Source organism: Histomonas meleagridis (assembly GCF_020186115.1).
Source record: "Histomonas meleagridis strain 2922-C6/04-10x chromosome Unknown contig_1, whole genome shotgun sequence".
In the NCBI taxonomy this organism is placed as follows: Eukaryota; Parabasalia; order Tritrichomonadida; family Dientamoebidae; genus Histomonas; species Histomonas meleagridis.
Window position 1 is genome coordinate 469523 of NW_027150746.1, and position 16082 is coordinate 485604.

The 16082-nt window shown below is 28.2% G+C and overlaps 2 protein-coding genes across 2 annotated transcripts; one reads left to right on the forward strand and one right to left on the reverse strand.

Annotated features, from left to right (window-relative positions):
* Window positions 1-516: 516 nt before the first annotated feature.
* GO595_000138 (dynein heavy chain 10, axonemal-like) lies at window positions 517-14316 on the reverse strand (the record flags this gene model as incomplete). The annotated part of the gene is made up of 2 exons (XM_067914169.1): window positions 517-10568; window positions 11811-14316. 2 exons carry the CDS (start codon window positions 14314-14316, stop codon window positions 517-519), a joined length of 12558 nt encoding a protein of 4185 aa, XP_067779593.1.
* A 632-nt stretch (window positions 14317-14948) lies between these two features.
* Window positions 14949-16082, forward strand: GO595_000139 (nasopharyngeal epithelium specific protein; the record flags this gene model as incomplete). The annotated part of the gene is made up of 1 exon (XM_067914180.1): window positions 14949-16082. One exon carries the CDS (start codon window positions 14949-14951, stop codon window positions 16080-16082), a length of 1134 nt encoding a protein of 377 aa, XP_067779594.1.

Sequence of the window (16082 nt, forward strand, 5' to 3'; positions counted from 1 at the left end):
TTGTCTTTACTTGATCACATGTTTATTGATTAAAAAAGAAAACTACTTAGCGTGTTAAGTGTTTTCTCAATCTTTTTTCCTATGTATAAAGTTCATACGTGTTCTTAATACGTTCCTCATTTATTATCTGAAGTTCTTTGATCAGAAATTAAAAGATTTGTAAATATTGTGGATTATAAGTTAAATGAGTGAAGTTTTGTAATAAATCAATGGCCTTAAGTTTAGTGATATTGAGTACAGCCTTAATAAAATAGTTATTAATCTATTACAATTTACAGATAATATTGAAATAACTACTCATTCTTATCACAGGTTTTACAATTTTTAAAATTCTTTTAATAACTTGAAGTTCTATATATAAAACTTTTTATGTGTTCCTATTTCTTGCTCTTCATTTGAAGAGATTCTTTTTGATAAAATTTAAACATGAATGAGTTTCATCAGGAAATAATTACTCACAACATTATATTAAATGAAATTCGAATGCATATTAAAAATACTTTATTAATCACTTTATTATCTTATATTCATAGTAATTGCTACTCCTTGTAAAATCCAAAAACTTTTATGTTCTGTTGTTTCCAAATAAGCTGTCTGCACTAAGCCCACTCCCATTGCATCTCTTCTCATTTGTGTCAAGTAAATTGGTGTTTTCAGCATATTTTGAGTTCTGACCTTATTAATTTCCATTGGCGTAACTTTTAACAAAGGTAATTCCGTAACAATTTCTTTTGGTTTTTGTTGGACTAAACATCTTTTTTCGATATCCCAACTTGCACCTTCCAAATACATTCCACTTAAATAGCATCCAAGTGTAGGTTTTGTCAATACTTGTGATGAATTTTTATAAGATGAAACAGTTATCATTAAAGTCGCCTTATCTAGTGGCCAACCCTTAGCTCTGCAAGCAGTTTGTAATAATGCTGTTAAGTAAGCTTCAGGTACATGTAATCCAGATAGCCACATAACCTTAGGTTCACCATTTAAATACCAATCTTCATATTGTTCTCTACGACGTTGGAAATGTATTAACCAATCAGACAAAGACTTTTCTGTTATCGGGGCGAGTTTTCTCCACGACTCGGGTAACCGCCCCAAGTGTATTGAATTCATCAGCTCCTCCAAGTCATTTGACATTGAAACTTCACCCAAAAGTGCTCGTTGTAATTCAAAAAGTGAATTTGTGATACAATTGACTAGTTTATTCCAATGTTCCAATTCTTGAATTAAAACGATTTGTATTGGAGTAATATCATTACCAAAGGAAGAGCGAACTTCGTTTAAATTGAATGGAGGCTTTAGTTTAAGTTGAATTTCAGATACTATTGAAGATACCTGAGATTCTTTGCTAATTCTGTTTAATGTATTTATTGTATTACTATTAATATTTAATATATTATTACACATTTCACGAGAAGTATCTTGGTAATAATTAATTTCAGCGTTTAAGTTCAATCCGAATACATCAGGAGAAGTAATTATTGGTAAGTTATCAATATAATTAATATATTCATTTAATCCTTTAACTTTTGGTAAGTCATAAGACTTTTCATTATCCTTAAAGAAGTTAAACACTTGAAAATCATCGAATAAGAAGTCTCCCATATATTCATCCAAATAAGTCATTAAAATTCTTCTATCGAAATCATCAGTAACACGACCTCCATACATAGCCTCTCCAATTAAATAACGTAATGATCCCCAAGGGATTAAATTATCTTTATTATCATATGCCTTTGTTAAATATGTTGATAACAATTTAAATGAAATAGTAAAATCAGACATATTAAAATCATATGAAATGTTCCAACCTAATTTTCCATATTTACGTCTTTCTTGGATAACTGCATGGAAGAAAGTTAATACATAAACTAAAGGTTGGAAAGCGAAATGTGGACATTCATTAAATTGTTCTTCAGTAATTGTTGAGAATAATTGTTTCATGTTTAATTGTAATCCGGATGGAGGCTCGATAACAATTTTATGTGATCTTTGTAATAAGCCAACAGGGAATTTGTTTGTTGGATCAGATGTTAACCATAATCGAAAATCAGGATTAGGTCGAACAGTACATTTTTCGATTAATTTCTCTAATTCTTTAAGCCATGAAGTTAATAAATGACAATTTTGTAATATAACCCAATGCCCTCTATTCGCCCCTGTTTGTATTAAGTTCTTAGCTGGTTCTTCTTGATCTTGACCTAAAGCTATTGATTTAACTCTATTCGTTCGACCTTGAATACCTTGTACACCATTCTCATCACCTAAAAATCCAAGTTTATCAGCTAATTTATATACTTCATTAGCCGGATCTGAACCAGGTGAAAGTATAAATAGAATTGGCGTTTGTGGTGAAGATTGATCGAATAATGCTTGATAATTAATTATCGGGAATTTAGAATAACTTTCACCCATATTTTCAATGATATAATTTCGTGCTGATAAAAATAATCGATCAGGTCGAAAACATCGCAAAATACACATCTTTGATAAGTCATCTAATGTTGTTTCATAATTTAATGGTAATTTTGTAGTTTCTGGTGTAGCTTCATTAAAGTATTCATGCCAAATTTCTTCATTTTCAATTAAATCTTCTTTTAAGTTTTTGAAGTTTTCATCAATTGTTATTAACTTATTAATGTTTTCCCAACTTTGTTCTGGTAACCATTTCGGAAATGGATTTTGTTCATTACTTTTTTCTAATGATATATTCCCTTTAAGTATGAAATCTAATATTGTTGAATTAATTTTTCCTTCTTCTCTTTTGATACATAAAGTCATATGAAATGCATACATTAATTTATGACGTTCGAATAATCCCTTCAAAACATATTCAAAGACATCGTGCGTCAATACTGAAATAATGTTTTGAATTCGCTTTGATATTACAGGTGTAGGTGCAGCACGTTTTAATGAACTAATAAATACTTCACTAAATGAAGATAATGAATATTCATACATTGAGTTGATTAAATTTAAGTTATTCATACTAAAGAATAATATTGAACCACGTTTAGCAACAGGTAAAAATTCATTACATAAATTATCTAATTCAATTGTAGTCTTTTGTGCTGTATCAAGTTTAGATGTAATTGTTGTAGCTTCATTTTTAGTTTCTTCTAACGTTGCTAATAATTGATCATTATCAGTAATATAACCAGTAGATTCTGATAATAATTTTAATAAAGTCTTTTGTAATGTTTGAAGTCTTCTTTTCATATCAGAAGTTTCTTTAACTAATGAATTCTTTTGTTCATGTAATTCTTTATGTTCATTAGAAATTGTTATATCTAATAATTGTTCTTGTAAACCTTTCTCTGTTACACAACAATTAATTAATGTAACTTTCGATGATATTTCAGGTGAATAATTCGGTGATGAAAGTTTTGTAGTTAAAAATATTTTGAAGTTTTCATCATAATCTAATTCTTTATCATTAAATTTAATGAATTTTCTCGATCCTTGTGATATAATATTCTTTTCTAATAATGGTGTTAATATAGGATCTATAAATTCATCAATTCCTTCAAATAAGACTATTAATCCATATTGTATTGCATTTTCTAATATTCGTGAAAATTCAGGATCTTGGAAATTAGTAATTTTTAATTGTTTCTCACCAATATGTTGTTTAATCCAATGTACAACTTGTAATTGAGGATCGATACATAATGGGAATTTATTCGATCGTGTAATTAATAAACCATTTTGTATACTTAATTCATCCGCAGGTAAACCTTCACCTTTCCAACCAAAAATTTCAGCTTCATCTGATAAGAATAAACCTAAATTAAAGTTATTATTAATTGGGATATTTCTATCAATTAAATCTTTCTTTAAGATATCAAATAAAATCTTATTACGATATTCATGATTTAAAGGTCCTAAATAACTTAAAAAGATTGATGATAATAAACAATCACCAATTAAATAATTCAAAAGTTTTTGTAAATTCTCTTTATCTTCAGTCCAACGAATTTTCTCAGAAGAAAATCCAGAAATTAATTTTTGTGCTGCTAATAAACGTTGTTCTAATTGATCTTTTTGACGTTTTAATTCTTCTTGTTCTTGTTGACCTTGTTTTAATTTAAGAGTAACTTTATTTTGTTCTTCTTGTAATTCTTGTAATTCCTTTTTAATTCGTATGAAATCATTTTGTGATTTCTTTTGTTCATTTTCCATTTTATCTACTAATTGTTCTTTAGGTTTAACATTTTTATCAATTTCATAATATGCATATATGTTTTGACACCATTCGAATATAATTCGAGCAGAATTTCCTGCTCTTTGGATTTCATTTGATCTAGATTCTAATGATTTAATATATTGTTGAATTCTTTTCATTTTACGATCATTAGTACATTTCTCTCGTACATTAAATTCTTTCATATCATTTAAAAATGATGGCTTCGCCATATATTTACGTGCATTTGACCAACTTTCTTCTCCTTCCGTTTCATTAAAGAATGCACATATTAATTTACCAATTTCAGTACTAATCTCTGGTGGTGAAGCCATTGATTTAAACTTAGCATATTCCCCTAAATCGATTTTAGAAACTGCTTGTTTAGCTTTCTCATGTATAGGTTTAGCTTCTTCTAATGCATTTTCTGCTGCTATTTTTGCAACTTTAATATGTTCTAAGTTTTCTTTAATTTCTTGTTCTTTAATTGAAGCTTCTTGCATTTTTTGTTCTGTTAATACTTTTCTTTCAGTTTGTTCTCTCATTAATTTATTATTTTCGAATTCTTTATATGTTAAATTCTTTTGTTGTATCTTAAATCTGGCATCTAATTCTTCAACTTCTTTTGAAGCTGATACAAGTCTCTTTAAACCATCAGATAATATTTGAAGTTGTTGTTCTATATATTGTTTTTTATCTTTTAATAATTTAATAAAAGTAGAAATATAATCCAAAAAATTCGTAGGTGTAATATGTACATATCTTCTATAAATAGTCGAGAATTCAATTGAATATTTAACACATTGTTGATGTGCAAATACCATATGATTAATTACTTGTTCGAAAATATCTTTTGGAATGATTTGATTTGAATTAACATTTGTCGTGTCGTTTTCTAATTGTTCTAAGAAATATTTTGATACTTCAAATAATGCTTCATTAGGCCATGGATCAAACCAATCAATGACAGTATTATTAACTAATCCTGGGAAATCTCGACATCTTCTTCGAAGATTATCACCAGAAGGAGAGAAACATAAAACAATATGTAAATTATCTCTACATCTATCTATGAATACTTTCCAACAATTTTCAGGTGTTTCTATTAAACCTTTTCGAATTACATCTTCTGATACATGTGGCATGATATCATTTTTATCTTCTTGTGTAAATAATCCTGGAATAATTCCATTAGTTAACATGTTATTAATTAATTCTAAAAATGTTTCAGAGATAATATGGTTATCTGAGAATAAAAACACAACTTGTTTACGTTCAATACCTACTAAATGATAAAGTTTCTTTAAATCATCTTTAAAATCATTTATATTATAAGTTCTAGTTAAAGTAATTTCAAATATTTCATATCCTACTGTATAAGCAGCTAATTTTGTTAATGATTTTTTACCACTACCTCCAATTCCTATTAATAAAGCATTACCACGTGGAGTTTTAATAATACGCAATATACGTGTTAAATGTTCAATAACATAATCAAATAATACTATATTCGATTTCACTTTCTTAGATATTGAATAATCTTCAATTATTTCTACAAAATGTTGTTTCAGATTTTCATAACTAATTAAATCTTGATATAAATATGGTCCATCACTACCACTTTCTACAATAAAATCACCAAATAAACTTGGGTTTTGTATAGCTTCATCTTTAACATTATTAAAATTATCATTAATTAATGTTTCGATTTTATCGATTACAAATTTCCGATCATTTTCATTAATTAATCGATCATGAAATACTCTTAAACATTCATTTCTCCATAATTTTATAAATTTACCTAAAGTATTAAATTTAGAAGGTGTAGATTTACATATACCTTCGAAAACTCTTGATAAATCTCTTAAGTTAAATAAATAATGGAACTTTGAAGGTGTTGGTGGTAATTTAGTAACAATATCATTAAAGAATATTAAAGTTGAATCAGTAATTTTTGGATAAATTTGTTGAATTTCATCCGAGAAATTCTTAATATGATTCTTTAAAATAGTATTAAATATATGATGTAAAGATTCATCTGATGGTGGTACAATATGAAATACATTAAATAATGAAACAAATCGTGGATCTAATAAAGCTCGAGAACCTCCTGGTGGTGCCATTGCAGAAATATACGAAATTTTTTGTACTTGTTTCCAAGTTAAATCTCCTTTTCGATCATACATTCCATTTCGTTCGATTAAAAGCTTTAATAAAGCTATAGGTTGTTGTGTACCATATTTATCTACTGTTGGCATATTAATATCATCAATAAATAATATCATGTTTTTACCTCCTTGAGGTACTGATGTATCTTTTGTAGGATTATCTAATGATTCTTCAATAGAAGTTTGGACATCCATTGAAGTAGTACAATTAGAAAAGTTTAATGTTTTAGTTAAATAATCATTCGGATCAAAAGAACTTAAAAAGTTTTGTATTGTAGAAGTTTTTGCTGTACCACTTTTACCTATGAATAAAATTGGTTGATTTGATTTATTAACAATTTTTTCTAATATATATTGATTACGTATAGTATCAATTGTTGGGATAATAATTTGATTAAATTGTATATTTAATGGGATTTCATAATCATTAATTTTAATATTCCAAGGTATCCATTGTTGTTTTTGTATATTAAATTCATATTCATATAATGTAGTATTATCAATACCTGGTAATTGTCCAGCTTTAGCAAATTTTCCAGGTGTATCTATAATTACCCAATTTGATAATTTTTTAATAAATTGATCAAATTTTATCATAGATTCAGTAGTTAAAGTACCACCAAAAGACCAAATAATACTAAATATAAATAATGATTCTAATATTTCTGTATCTTTAATTTCTTCTTCAGGCAATAAAGCATCTAAGAATGAACATAATTGTTTAACCATTGATATAGAAGTTATAGGTATAATCGTTTCTAAAGGAGTTGAAGTTAAATTATCATTAACTTTACCATTAATAAAATTAACACAAGAATTAACATATCGTTCGAATAAACCTTTCAATATTGTGTTTTCAGGTCGATTCTTTTGTATTAACCATCTTTCATAATAAGGAACACAACCTAAATTTCGAGGATCCATATAAACCATACCACAACGTGATATAGTTGCAGGAGACGCATATTGTAAATCTCCGACTTCAAATAATAAAGCACAATGAGGTAATAATCTAATTCTTTCTGAATTAGCTAATGTTAATAACTTATTATCATCCATAACAGAGTTCATATTTTCGACCCAAACAGCATCTACATCACCATCAAATACTATATAACGAGCTTCTTTCTTTTCAGTTTGTTGATTAATATCTTTAAATATTTTAGAGAATAAGCCCCATTTCCAATCTCTTGTAGTCGGATCTAATACACCATATAATTCGGATACTGTATAAGCTTTAGGATTTAATGTGAATAATCGTGTTAAGATACCAATTCTTGTTTGTGCTTTAGCTAATACATCGATAATTACTGATTTACCACCACCTGTACCACCTACAACCATAGTTGTATGACGTGCATTCATAGTTTCATGTAATTGAAGTATTTTTTCCATTTGCGTAGGTACTTTTGAATAACCCATTTCATTATAAATTTCTTCTATTTTTTCTGACAAAACATTTTTATGGATATTTTCTAATTCAATATCAGGGAATAAATCATTTAATAAGCCTAAAAATAATGGAGTATCTTCATAAGTAAATTTGGGCATATTCATATCTCGAATAGCTGTCATCAAAACAACTTCTTCGGATAAATTAGGATTTAATCGTTTAAGTTCTCCTGCTCTAGCTAGAACAGATTTAATTGCACGTAAACCCCAATCATAATGATGTTGTTTCGATAATTGACCAGAAGCCATAGAATAAATAGTGATCATTTTCTTAGATAATATATGTGTATTAGTTTCAAAACCTTCCGAAAATAACATAACTTCACATATCAAATCGGTATTAGGTACAACCATAACGACAGGTCGAAACATAGCCTTTAAGTTATCCGGCAATTCAGAACGTCCTGCATAACCAGGATTCATAGTAACAAAGATACCGAATCCAGGATTTAATGGGATTTTTCGACCATCAAATACAAATTGTCGTGCACCAGCTTTAAAAGCTGATTGAATAATACGTATATGACCAGAAATTACAGATAAAACTTCGGGTTCAATACGATTAAATTCATCAAAACATCCCCAACCACCAGTTTGAACTAAACCGGAAAAGATTCTAGCCATAGCTTTATGATCTAAACCTTCGCCACAATTAAAGACATTACATAATCGACACATAGCTTTAGCTAAATCTTTTACAGTTTCAGTTTTACCTGTTCCTGCAGGTCCAGCAGGTGAACCACCAAAACCCATTGATAAAGCTTGAGTCAAAGTCATAATACATCTATCAGTTAATGGAGTAATGACAAGTCTACCATTTAACCCCATATATTCATAACCACATTGAAATGAACCAGTACATTGACGTATTAATACGTCATCTTGTGAATGATCCCAATAATATCTTAATTGACTTTCCCATTGGAATTCATGTGAATCTAAAATAGAATCACGAACAAAACCATCAACTAAATCACGTTCATGTACATCGATAATGATTAAAGTATTAATTTTCTTCCGTGTTAATTTATCAAGATTTGATCTAATTAATTTTACAATATCATTAATTTGATTTATCATTTTTGTTCTCATTTCTTTCATCGCTAATTTATTACCTGATCGAACTTGTCTAAATGATTCTTCTACTTCATAAGTCCACCAAATTTGTGATACCATTAATACTACCATACCTATATATTGTTGAATCCATTCTGTTCGAGGCATTTTTACATATGATATTACTGCTTCTTTCATAATTTGATATAAAGTTTTTTGCATTTCATGTTCAACATTTAACATCCATTCTTCAACTGCACCTTCAGCTAATATATTATTCTTAAAATTAAATGATTCTTTTTCACATGATGTCATTCCAATTACATTATAAGTATTACGTTGATTCTTAAAGATTAATGATTCACAATTTTCAAATAATTTTATCATATGTTGTTGAACTGATGAAGGATCTCCTGATCCTAAAATAGATAATAATTCATCATCTGATATAAAGAAGAATCTTGGGAATGCAATTCTTTTTGTTTCTAAATATTCGGATAAAGATCTTTGACATTTATCTAATCTAATTGCAAAATTTTGTAATGTATTTAACTTATCTGGCGTTTTAACAGCAGAAATAATTAAAGTGTTTTTACGTGTATCTTGCATTAATCTATTCCATATTAAATCAATATTAGCAAATTCATTAGCTTCTTCAGGTAATTGTTGTTTAATATCTTCTGATCCTATGAAAATGGATTCTAAATACATCCATTTTAATTGTACTTGTAACCAAATATTTATTAAGTCACCAATTTTCGATAAAATAATTTCCCATTCATGTACAGATTTTTGGAAATATGTAACAAATCGTGATGAACTTAATGATTGTAATTTCATTTTATTATCATCTAATGTCGTCAAAATATCTTCAATACCTGATAATATATAACCTCTTTCTTCATTAGAATAAGGATTTCGTTTATAAGGTATTACTGTAAATCTCATTTTATTCCATACATCTGATATTTCTTGAATACCTTTTTCAATAATTAATTCTTTTGTAGCAGTATTAGTAACTTCATTAATGACATCAGCATATTGTAATAAATTCATCTTAAAGATATTAGCTAATGTAACTGCATTAGGTTGGAAATCAATTCCTGCGCCTGCTTTTACCATCATTTCATTCCAATGTCGTTCACGTAATGCTTCATTCTTAAGATCTTGAAACAAAGGTAAACTTTCTTTAAAAGTCGAAATCTTTTTCTTAAGATATTCATATGGAGGCAAACCTCTTAATTCATGTGGAAGTTTTCGTAAAGACATTTCAAATCCATCGATTCCATTAATTAACATATTAACATCTACTTCAGACCATAACATTGAAGCCCATTCATTCATAGTCTTTTCTTGATTATCATATAATTGATAAATTTGTTGATAAGAATTTAATGATGTCTCAATAATTTGTAATTGAGGAAATGAAGTTAAAGGAATTCCAAATAATTTTTCTGCTATATGAAAATCATCTCTACGTTGACAATATTCTTTTAATTCTTTCCGATATTTTAATACTAAATCCAAACCTTTCTCCATTGGTGTATTAGGATTTCCTGGTCCTTCTTTTTCGAATTTCTCCAAAAATTGTTGAACTTCTTTTTTAAATTCTTGAACTTCATTAATTGTATATTCTTTAAATTGTTCTTTAGTATGTTGTAATGAGATATCAAGTTTAGAACTTTCATCCATAATATTATTCCATCTTTCTTTAAATGTAGGAATTAATTTTGCAGTTCCTTCAGGTTGTGTTAAACCAAAAATTTTTAATGTACGTGAACTTTCATTAATTTCATACATATCTCTTTCCATTTGTACTGATGAATCTTTAGCAGTATTAATAACTTGTAATACAAATTCAATATCTTCTCTTTCTTTAATTTCATGTTTCATATTTGTTTGATATTTATTTAATTCATTGTCCATATTTTTAACATTTTCAAGTAATTGTTCTGATAATGCATTACCATAAGTTACTAAATATTGATTACATTCTGATTTTAATGAATCAATTATAGGTTTATAATCAATTTTAGTAAACATTATATTAATATTTGTTGGTAATTCTGATATTTCTTCATATAAATTCTTATAATATGAAAATTTAGAATCATATTCAGCAATTGAAGGATTTTGTTGCTTAAAGTTTTCAACTATAGCTTTCTTATCATCTAACCAAATATTTTTATAAAAGTCGAAAATTTTTGATTTCTCTTCAATTTCTTTGATTAAATTTTCGATTTTATTTTGTAAATCATTTGATAAAGATTTAACTTTTTCACATTCAATTACATCATTACCAAAGTTTAATAATTCTTCTTCATTTTCTTCATTATTGTTATTATTTTGTTGTAAAGGTATAATACATGTACCTTTTTTCCATTTAATACAATTATTCGAAGTTGTTAAAATTAATTTTATTAATTTATTAAATATTTTATATATTATTTCAAATGTTGGATTATAAGATATATTCGGTGGAGTTAATCTTGCAACGATTTGAAATTGAGGAATTTCCATAAGTAATTGTAATTGTATTAATGATAATAAAGTAGAACGAGTCATAGCATTTAATAATCTTTTTTCCCATAATAAATAATATTCGGATAAATTCTTTTGTATTAAATTTTGTTGCTTTGTTGGTATACTTAAACAATTCCCTTCAATAATACGTAATTGTGGTGGTATATCTAAATATTGTGAAAGGATTTCTTTTTGTTTTTGTTTATGATAATTTATTATATAATCCGAAAAATCAAATATCGAATCGATGTTTGAAGGTATTTTTGATGGTATTGTAATACAATCACCTATAAACTTTATCGATTTATTAATTTTTTGGACATTTGATAAAACAGAATTAGCAGCACTCTTAAATTGATGAATTGCATGTTGACATCTTGTTAAGAAATCATTTACACCTAATGAATTCCAATTTAAATATGTAGTACCATCCGAAAATACTTCTTCGACACTTCTCATACAACCAATTAAAATTGGAATTTCATCGGAATTTAATGAGTTTAATGTATTATTCCAATCATTTAATAAAGATTCAAGTGATCTTTGAAGTTTCATATAATGCGGATATTGTAATAATACATTAATAACATCTGATGATAATGTATAACCCATTCGTTCAAGATGTTTACCTTCATTAATTAATTGTTGTAAATCAGGATCAAAATTTACGGAATGTTGATTAATCGTTACGCCATATAATGTAATTTTAATTGATTTTAAAATAGGTTTCTCTAATGCATTATTCGATATTGATTCTGTTTTAGAACTCCATTCTTGAAATAATTGCATATTTTGTTTATCAATTAATTTCGCAACTTCTGCATAATGTTGTTTAACACTTTCGAAATTTGGGTTTTCTGTAATTTGTGGATGTGTTCTTAATCGAAGCATTGGCTTTTTCATCCTAATAAATAATGATCGAGCCCAAGAGATACGTCCAGTAACTGGTGGATGATGTGATAATATTGGTGGGTTTAATCTTTGTTCTTTATAAATTTTTTCTATCTCAGTAACTTCTTCGGAATATTTAGCTAATACATCGGAATATTTCCCATCCATTTGATCTTTCATTTCACCGGCAAGTTGAATCTTCTTAAATCTATCTAATAAATCTAATCCTGCTTCACTACTTCTTAAATCTTTAAATGAAGTATTAATTAATCCACTTAATTGTTCTTGTATCTTTAATGCAGCACCTAAAAATCGATTAAACACTGTTTCCCAAGGAGCTCTAAATCGTTTATCAAAGATATCAAATGGTAATGGTGATAATGGTGTAATTAAATCATCAACTTGTGCTCTAATTTCATCAATTACATGCGGATTATTTGTAACTGATTTAAGTTCAGGTCCTAATATTAAATAAAGTTCATTCAGTTTCTCTGCAATTTGTTTAAGTTCTCGACATCGATCTGCTATATATAATGGCCGCTCAAATAAACGCGACTGCTCAAAATCCCATCGTGGAATATGTGTACTTTTCTCAATTAATAATCGAACTTCATTAAATCGATCGTGCCAACGAGTTAATACATTATAAGCTGTTTCAGTTTGTTGAATAGCTTCTTCTAAATTACCACGTAATATTTCAGTGGATATTTCTTGTTGAACTCGATCACTTAATTGATGTGATATCCTTTCAATTAATGGCGCCATTAAACTTTCGGTGTTATAATAATTTGATGTTATCCATATTAATCGTAAATTATCCATAATAGATGATAAAGAATTATAAATTGTTTGTAATGGACATGTTTGAAGATTTCGAAAATGTCGTTCAAGTAATGACAAAAAGTCAACATTACTTTTAGCTTCTTTAACATATCGATCTAAATCTTCAAATTGAGCATTAAAATTAGTTAAACTTTGTGAATTAATTAGATCAAGAACTTTCACATATTCGGGTAATTTCGGTGATTTAAGTTGTTCTAATAAAGATGATGAAACAATATATCGTGAACGCCATAATTCAACTTCAGCTAATGGACCAGATGATTCATGTCCTTGTTTAGTTAACTTATCAATGGTCCTTGAAATTAATGATGTGAATTGATCTAAGCCTTGTTCAAGTTTTGATACATATTCTTCATTCTTGGCAAGTTCTTCTGGATCCCCTGGAATTGTTTCCGGAAATGTAATGTCATGAACAGTGCGAATTTTTCGGACTGAATGATTAATTTCATCGACAAATTTTTGAAATACTGATAAAAAATCATCATCAATTCCAGACGATAATGGATCTGAATCAGGGCGCTCTGGAGGTGAATCACAATGCTCTGAAAAAATCGGTGTATAAACATTGTTCAAACAATCTGATAATCCTTCAAGACAATTACCTGGTATAACTTGAAATGAAAAACAACCACCGATTTTGTTGCGATCACGCGGAATAGGTTTGCGTGGTCCAAGTAAAGAATAAAAAGCCATTACACGTGAATTTTGTGGAATAGATGGAATATTGTCAAAATAAAAAGCTAGATCAATAACATGTGTAATAACTTCTTTCTTCTCTTCCTCTTCAGTTTTTTCCTCATTTTTTTGTTCTTCTTCCTCATTTATTTGTGAAGCTTGATCATTGTTTTCATTTTTTTCTGGAGTTTCTTCTGTGGTTTCTTCAGTTGTTTCTTCTTTTGCATTGTTTTGTTCTGTTGAATATTCTTGAGGATCTTCTTGTATAATTGATTGCACATCTTCTTCCTCCTCTTCTTCTTCTTGTTGATCTTCTTCAACTTCCATTTCTTTGATTTTATCTATTGCAACAAAAACAACTGCAGTGTTATTTGTCTTACCATTGAGGAAATCAGCAAGTTCATATTTTGTTAGCACTTCAACAAGTTGTTCATTAGGAACGCCATTAAGGTCAAGACCAAGAACCAGTTGATTCTTTATCCATTCTAATCTTTCATCATTGAAAAGTGCTTCCTGTTTCATCATTTTTTTTAGTTTGGAATAACGTTTTTTGGCACAATTGAATATAGTATTGAAAAAGTTTCAAACAAAAAACTCTTTGATCTCTAAAACACATGATTACAAGAACAACAACATTATAAATCTCGCACACTTTGGTAGTCATATCAATTTATTGTTGGTTTATTGAGTGAATTAGCAAATTATTATAATATTAATTAAATGTAATTCCATCCATTTAAACCTCAGTTAAAAAATACCAAGCATTTTAACTAATATCAATGGGATCATTGCTAACAATAGGCTCTTTTTTTGATCAATATAATATTTGGTTTTTCCAATCACCAATTTCGTTTTTAAACGGTCAACGATTGAAAAAAATACGTTAGGAGCAAATGAGAACCACAACACATAACCCAAAATACAATACCAAAATATCAAATGTAAATACAAATGCTGCTGTCATAAACAAAAACCAATTCCGAAGAATAAAAAAATATTCAAAACATCAAACTGCATTAGAACAAATTGCATCAGCTGAAAAGCAGGAAGAAACCAAACGCAACCAATTCCAGCAGACACAAAACAAAAGGGAATCTCTTATTCAAGCAGAAACTCTTCGTACTATGAAAGCTCAAACAATGAAAACAAATAAAAAAATGGAAGAACATGAAAATACTTTAGCCCTTGCAAATGCAAAAGCAAATGAGGAACTTGATGAAGTGAAAGCCATGAATGAAGATATGATGAATGCACGAATTCAAGCAATGCAAGAAAGGCAAATCGAATATAGAAAACAACAACTTCAAAAACAAAAAGAGGAACAAGAACAAGAAAACAAAGCACTTCAAGCCGCGCGTCTTCGAACACAAAAAATTTATGAAGAACGTGAGAGAATGCTTCAAGAACAACGTAAAAAAGGAAGTGAGATGATTCTTGCTCAAATTGAAGAAAAGAAACGAATTGCAAAAGAAGAAGAAAAGATTAAGCAACAAGAAAAAGAAGAAATGCAAAGAATGTCAGCACTTGCGATTGAAGAAGATCGTCGATTAGCAGAAGAACAACGAAAACGAAATCAAGAATTTCTTAATGAATGTATTACAGCAAATCGTCTTGCAATCGAAAGAAAACATCGCGAGAAACAAGAAGAAGTTGAAGAGATGGAAATGATTGCAGAATATCAACGCCAAAAAGCACAACGCGAAGAAGAATATGAGAAGAAAGTTGCTGAACAAAAAGCGGCAAAAGAAAGAGAAATATATTTAATTCAAAAGAATCAACAAAGATTAATAGATACAACAGCTCAAGAAGATGAATTAAGAGCTCGAAGAGTAATGGAAGAAAGAGAAAGAAAAAGAAGACAACAAGAACTTGAAGAAAGAAAAAAGAAAGCAGAACAAATGCAACAAATACAAAAAGATCGAGAAAATGCAATTTCACAAAAACAGAAAAGACTTGTAGAAATGGCAAAGATAGAAAAAGCTGAAGCAGAAAGAATTAAGAAAGAACAAGAAGAAGAAAGAAAGAAGTTACAAAAGCAAGAAGAAGAAAGAAGAGCTCGAAATGCTCAATATAGAAAAGAATTACTTGACCAAATGAACAAAAAGAAATTAGAAAAAGAAATACAACCAATTATGTATTTAGATGAACAAAAGCATTTACAAGAACAAAATGAAGACTATATGCAACGATTAGAAGAGATTAGACAACAAAAAATAGAACAGTTAAGAGAAGAAGGTATACCTGAGAAATTTATTGCTCCTTTGAAAAACAGAAGATTTATTCTAAAGTAG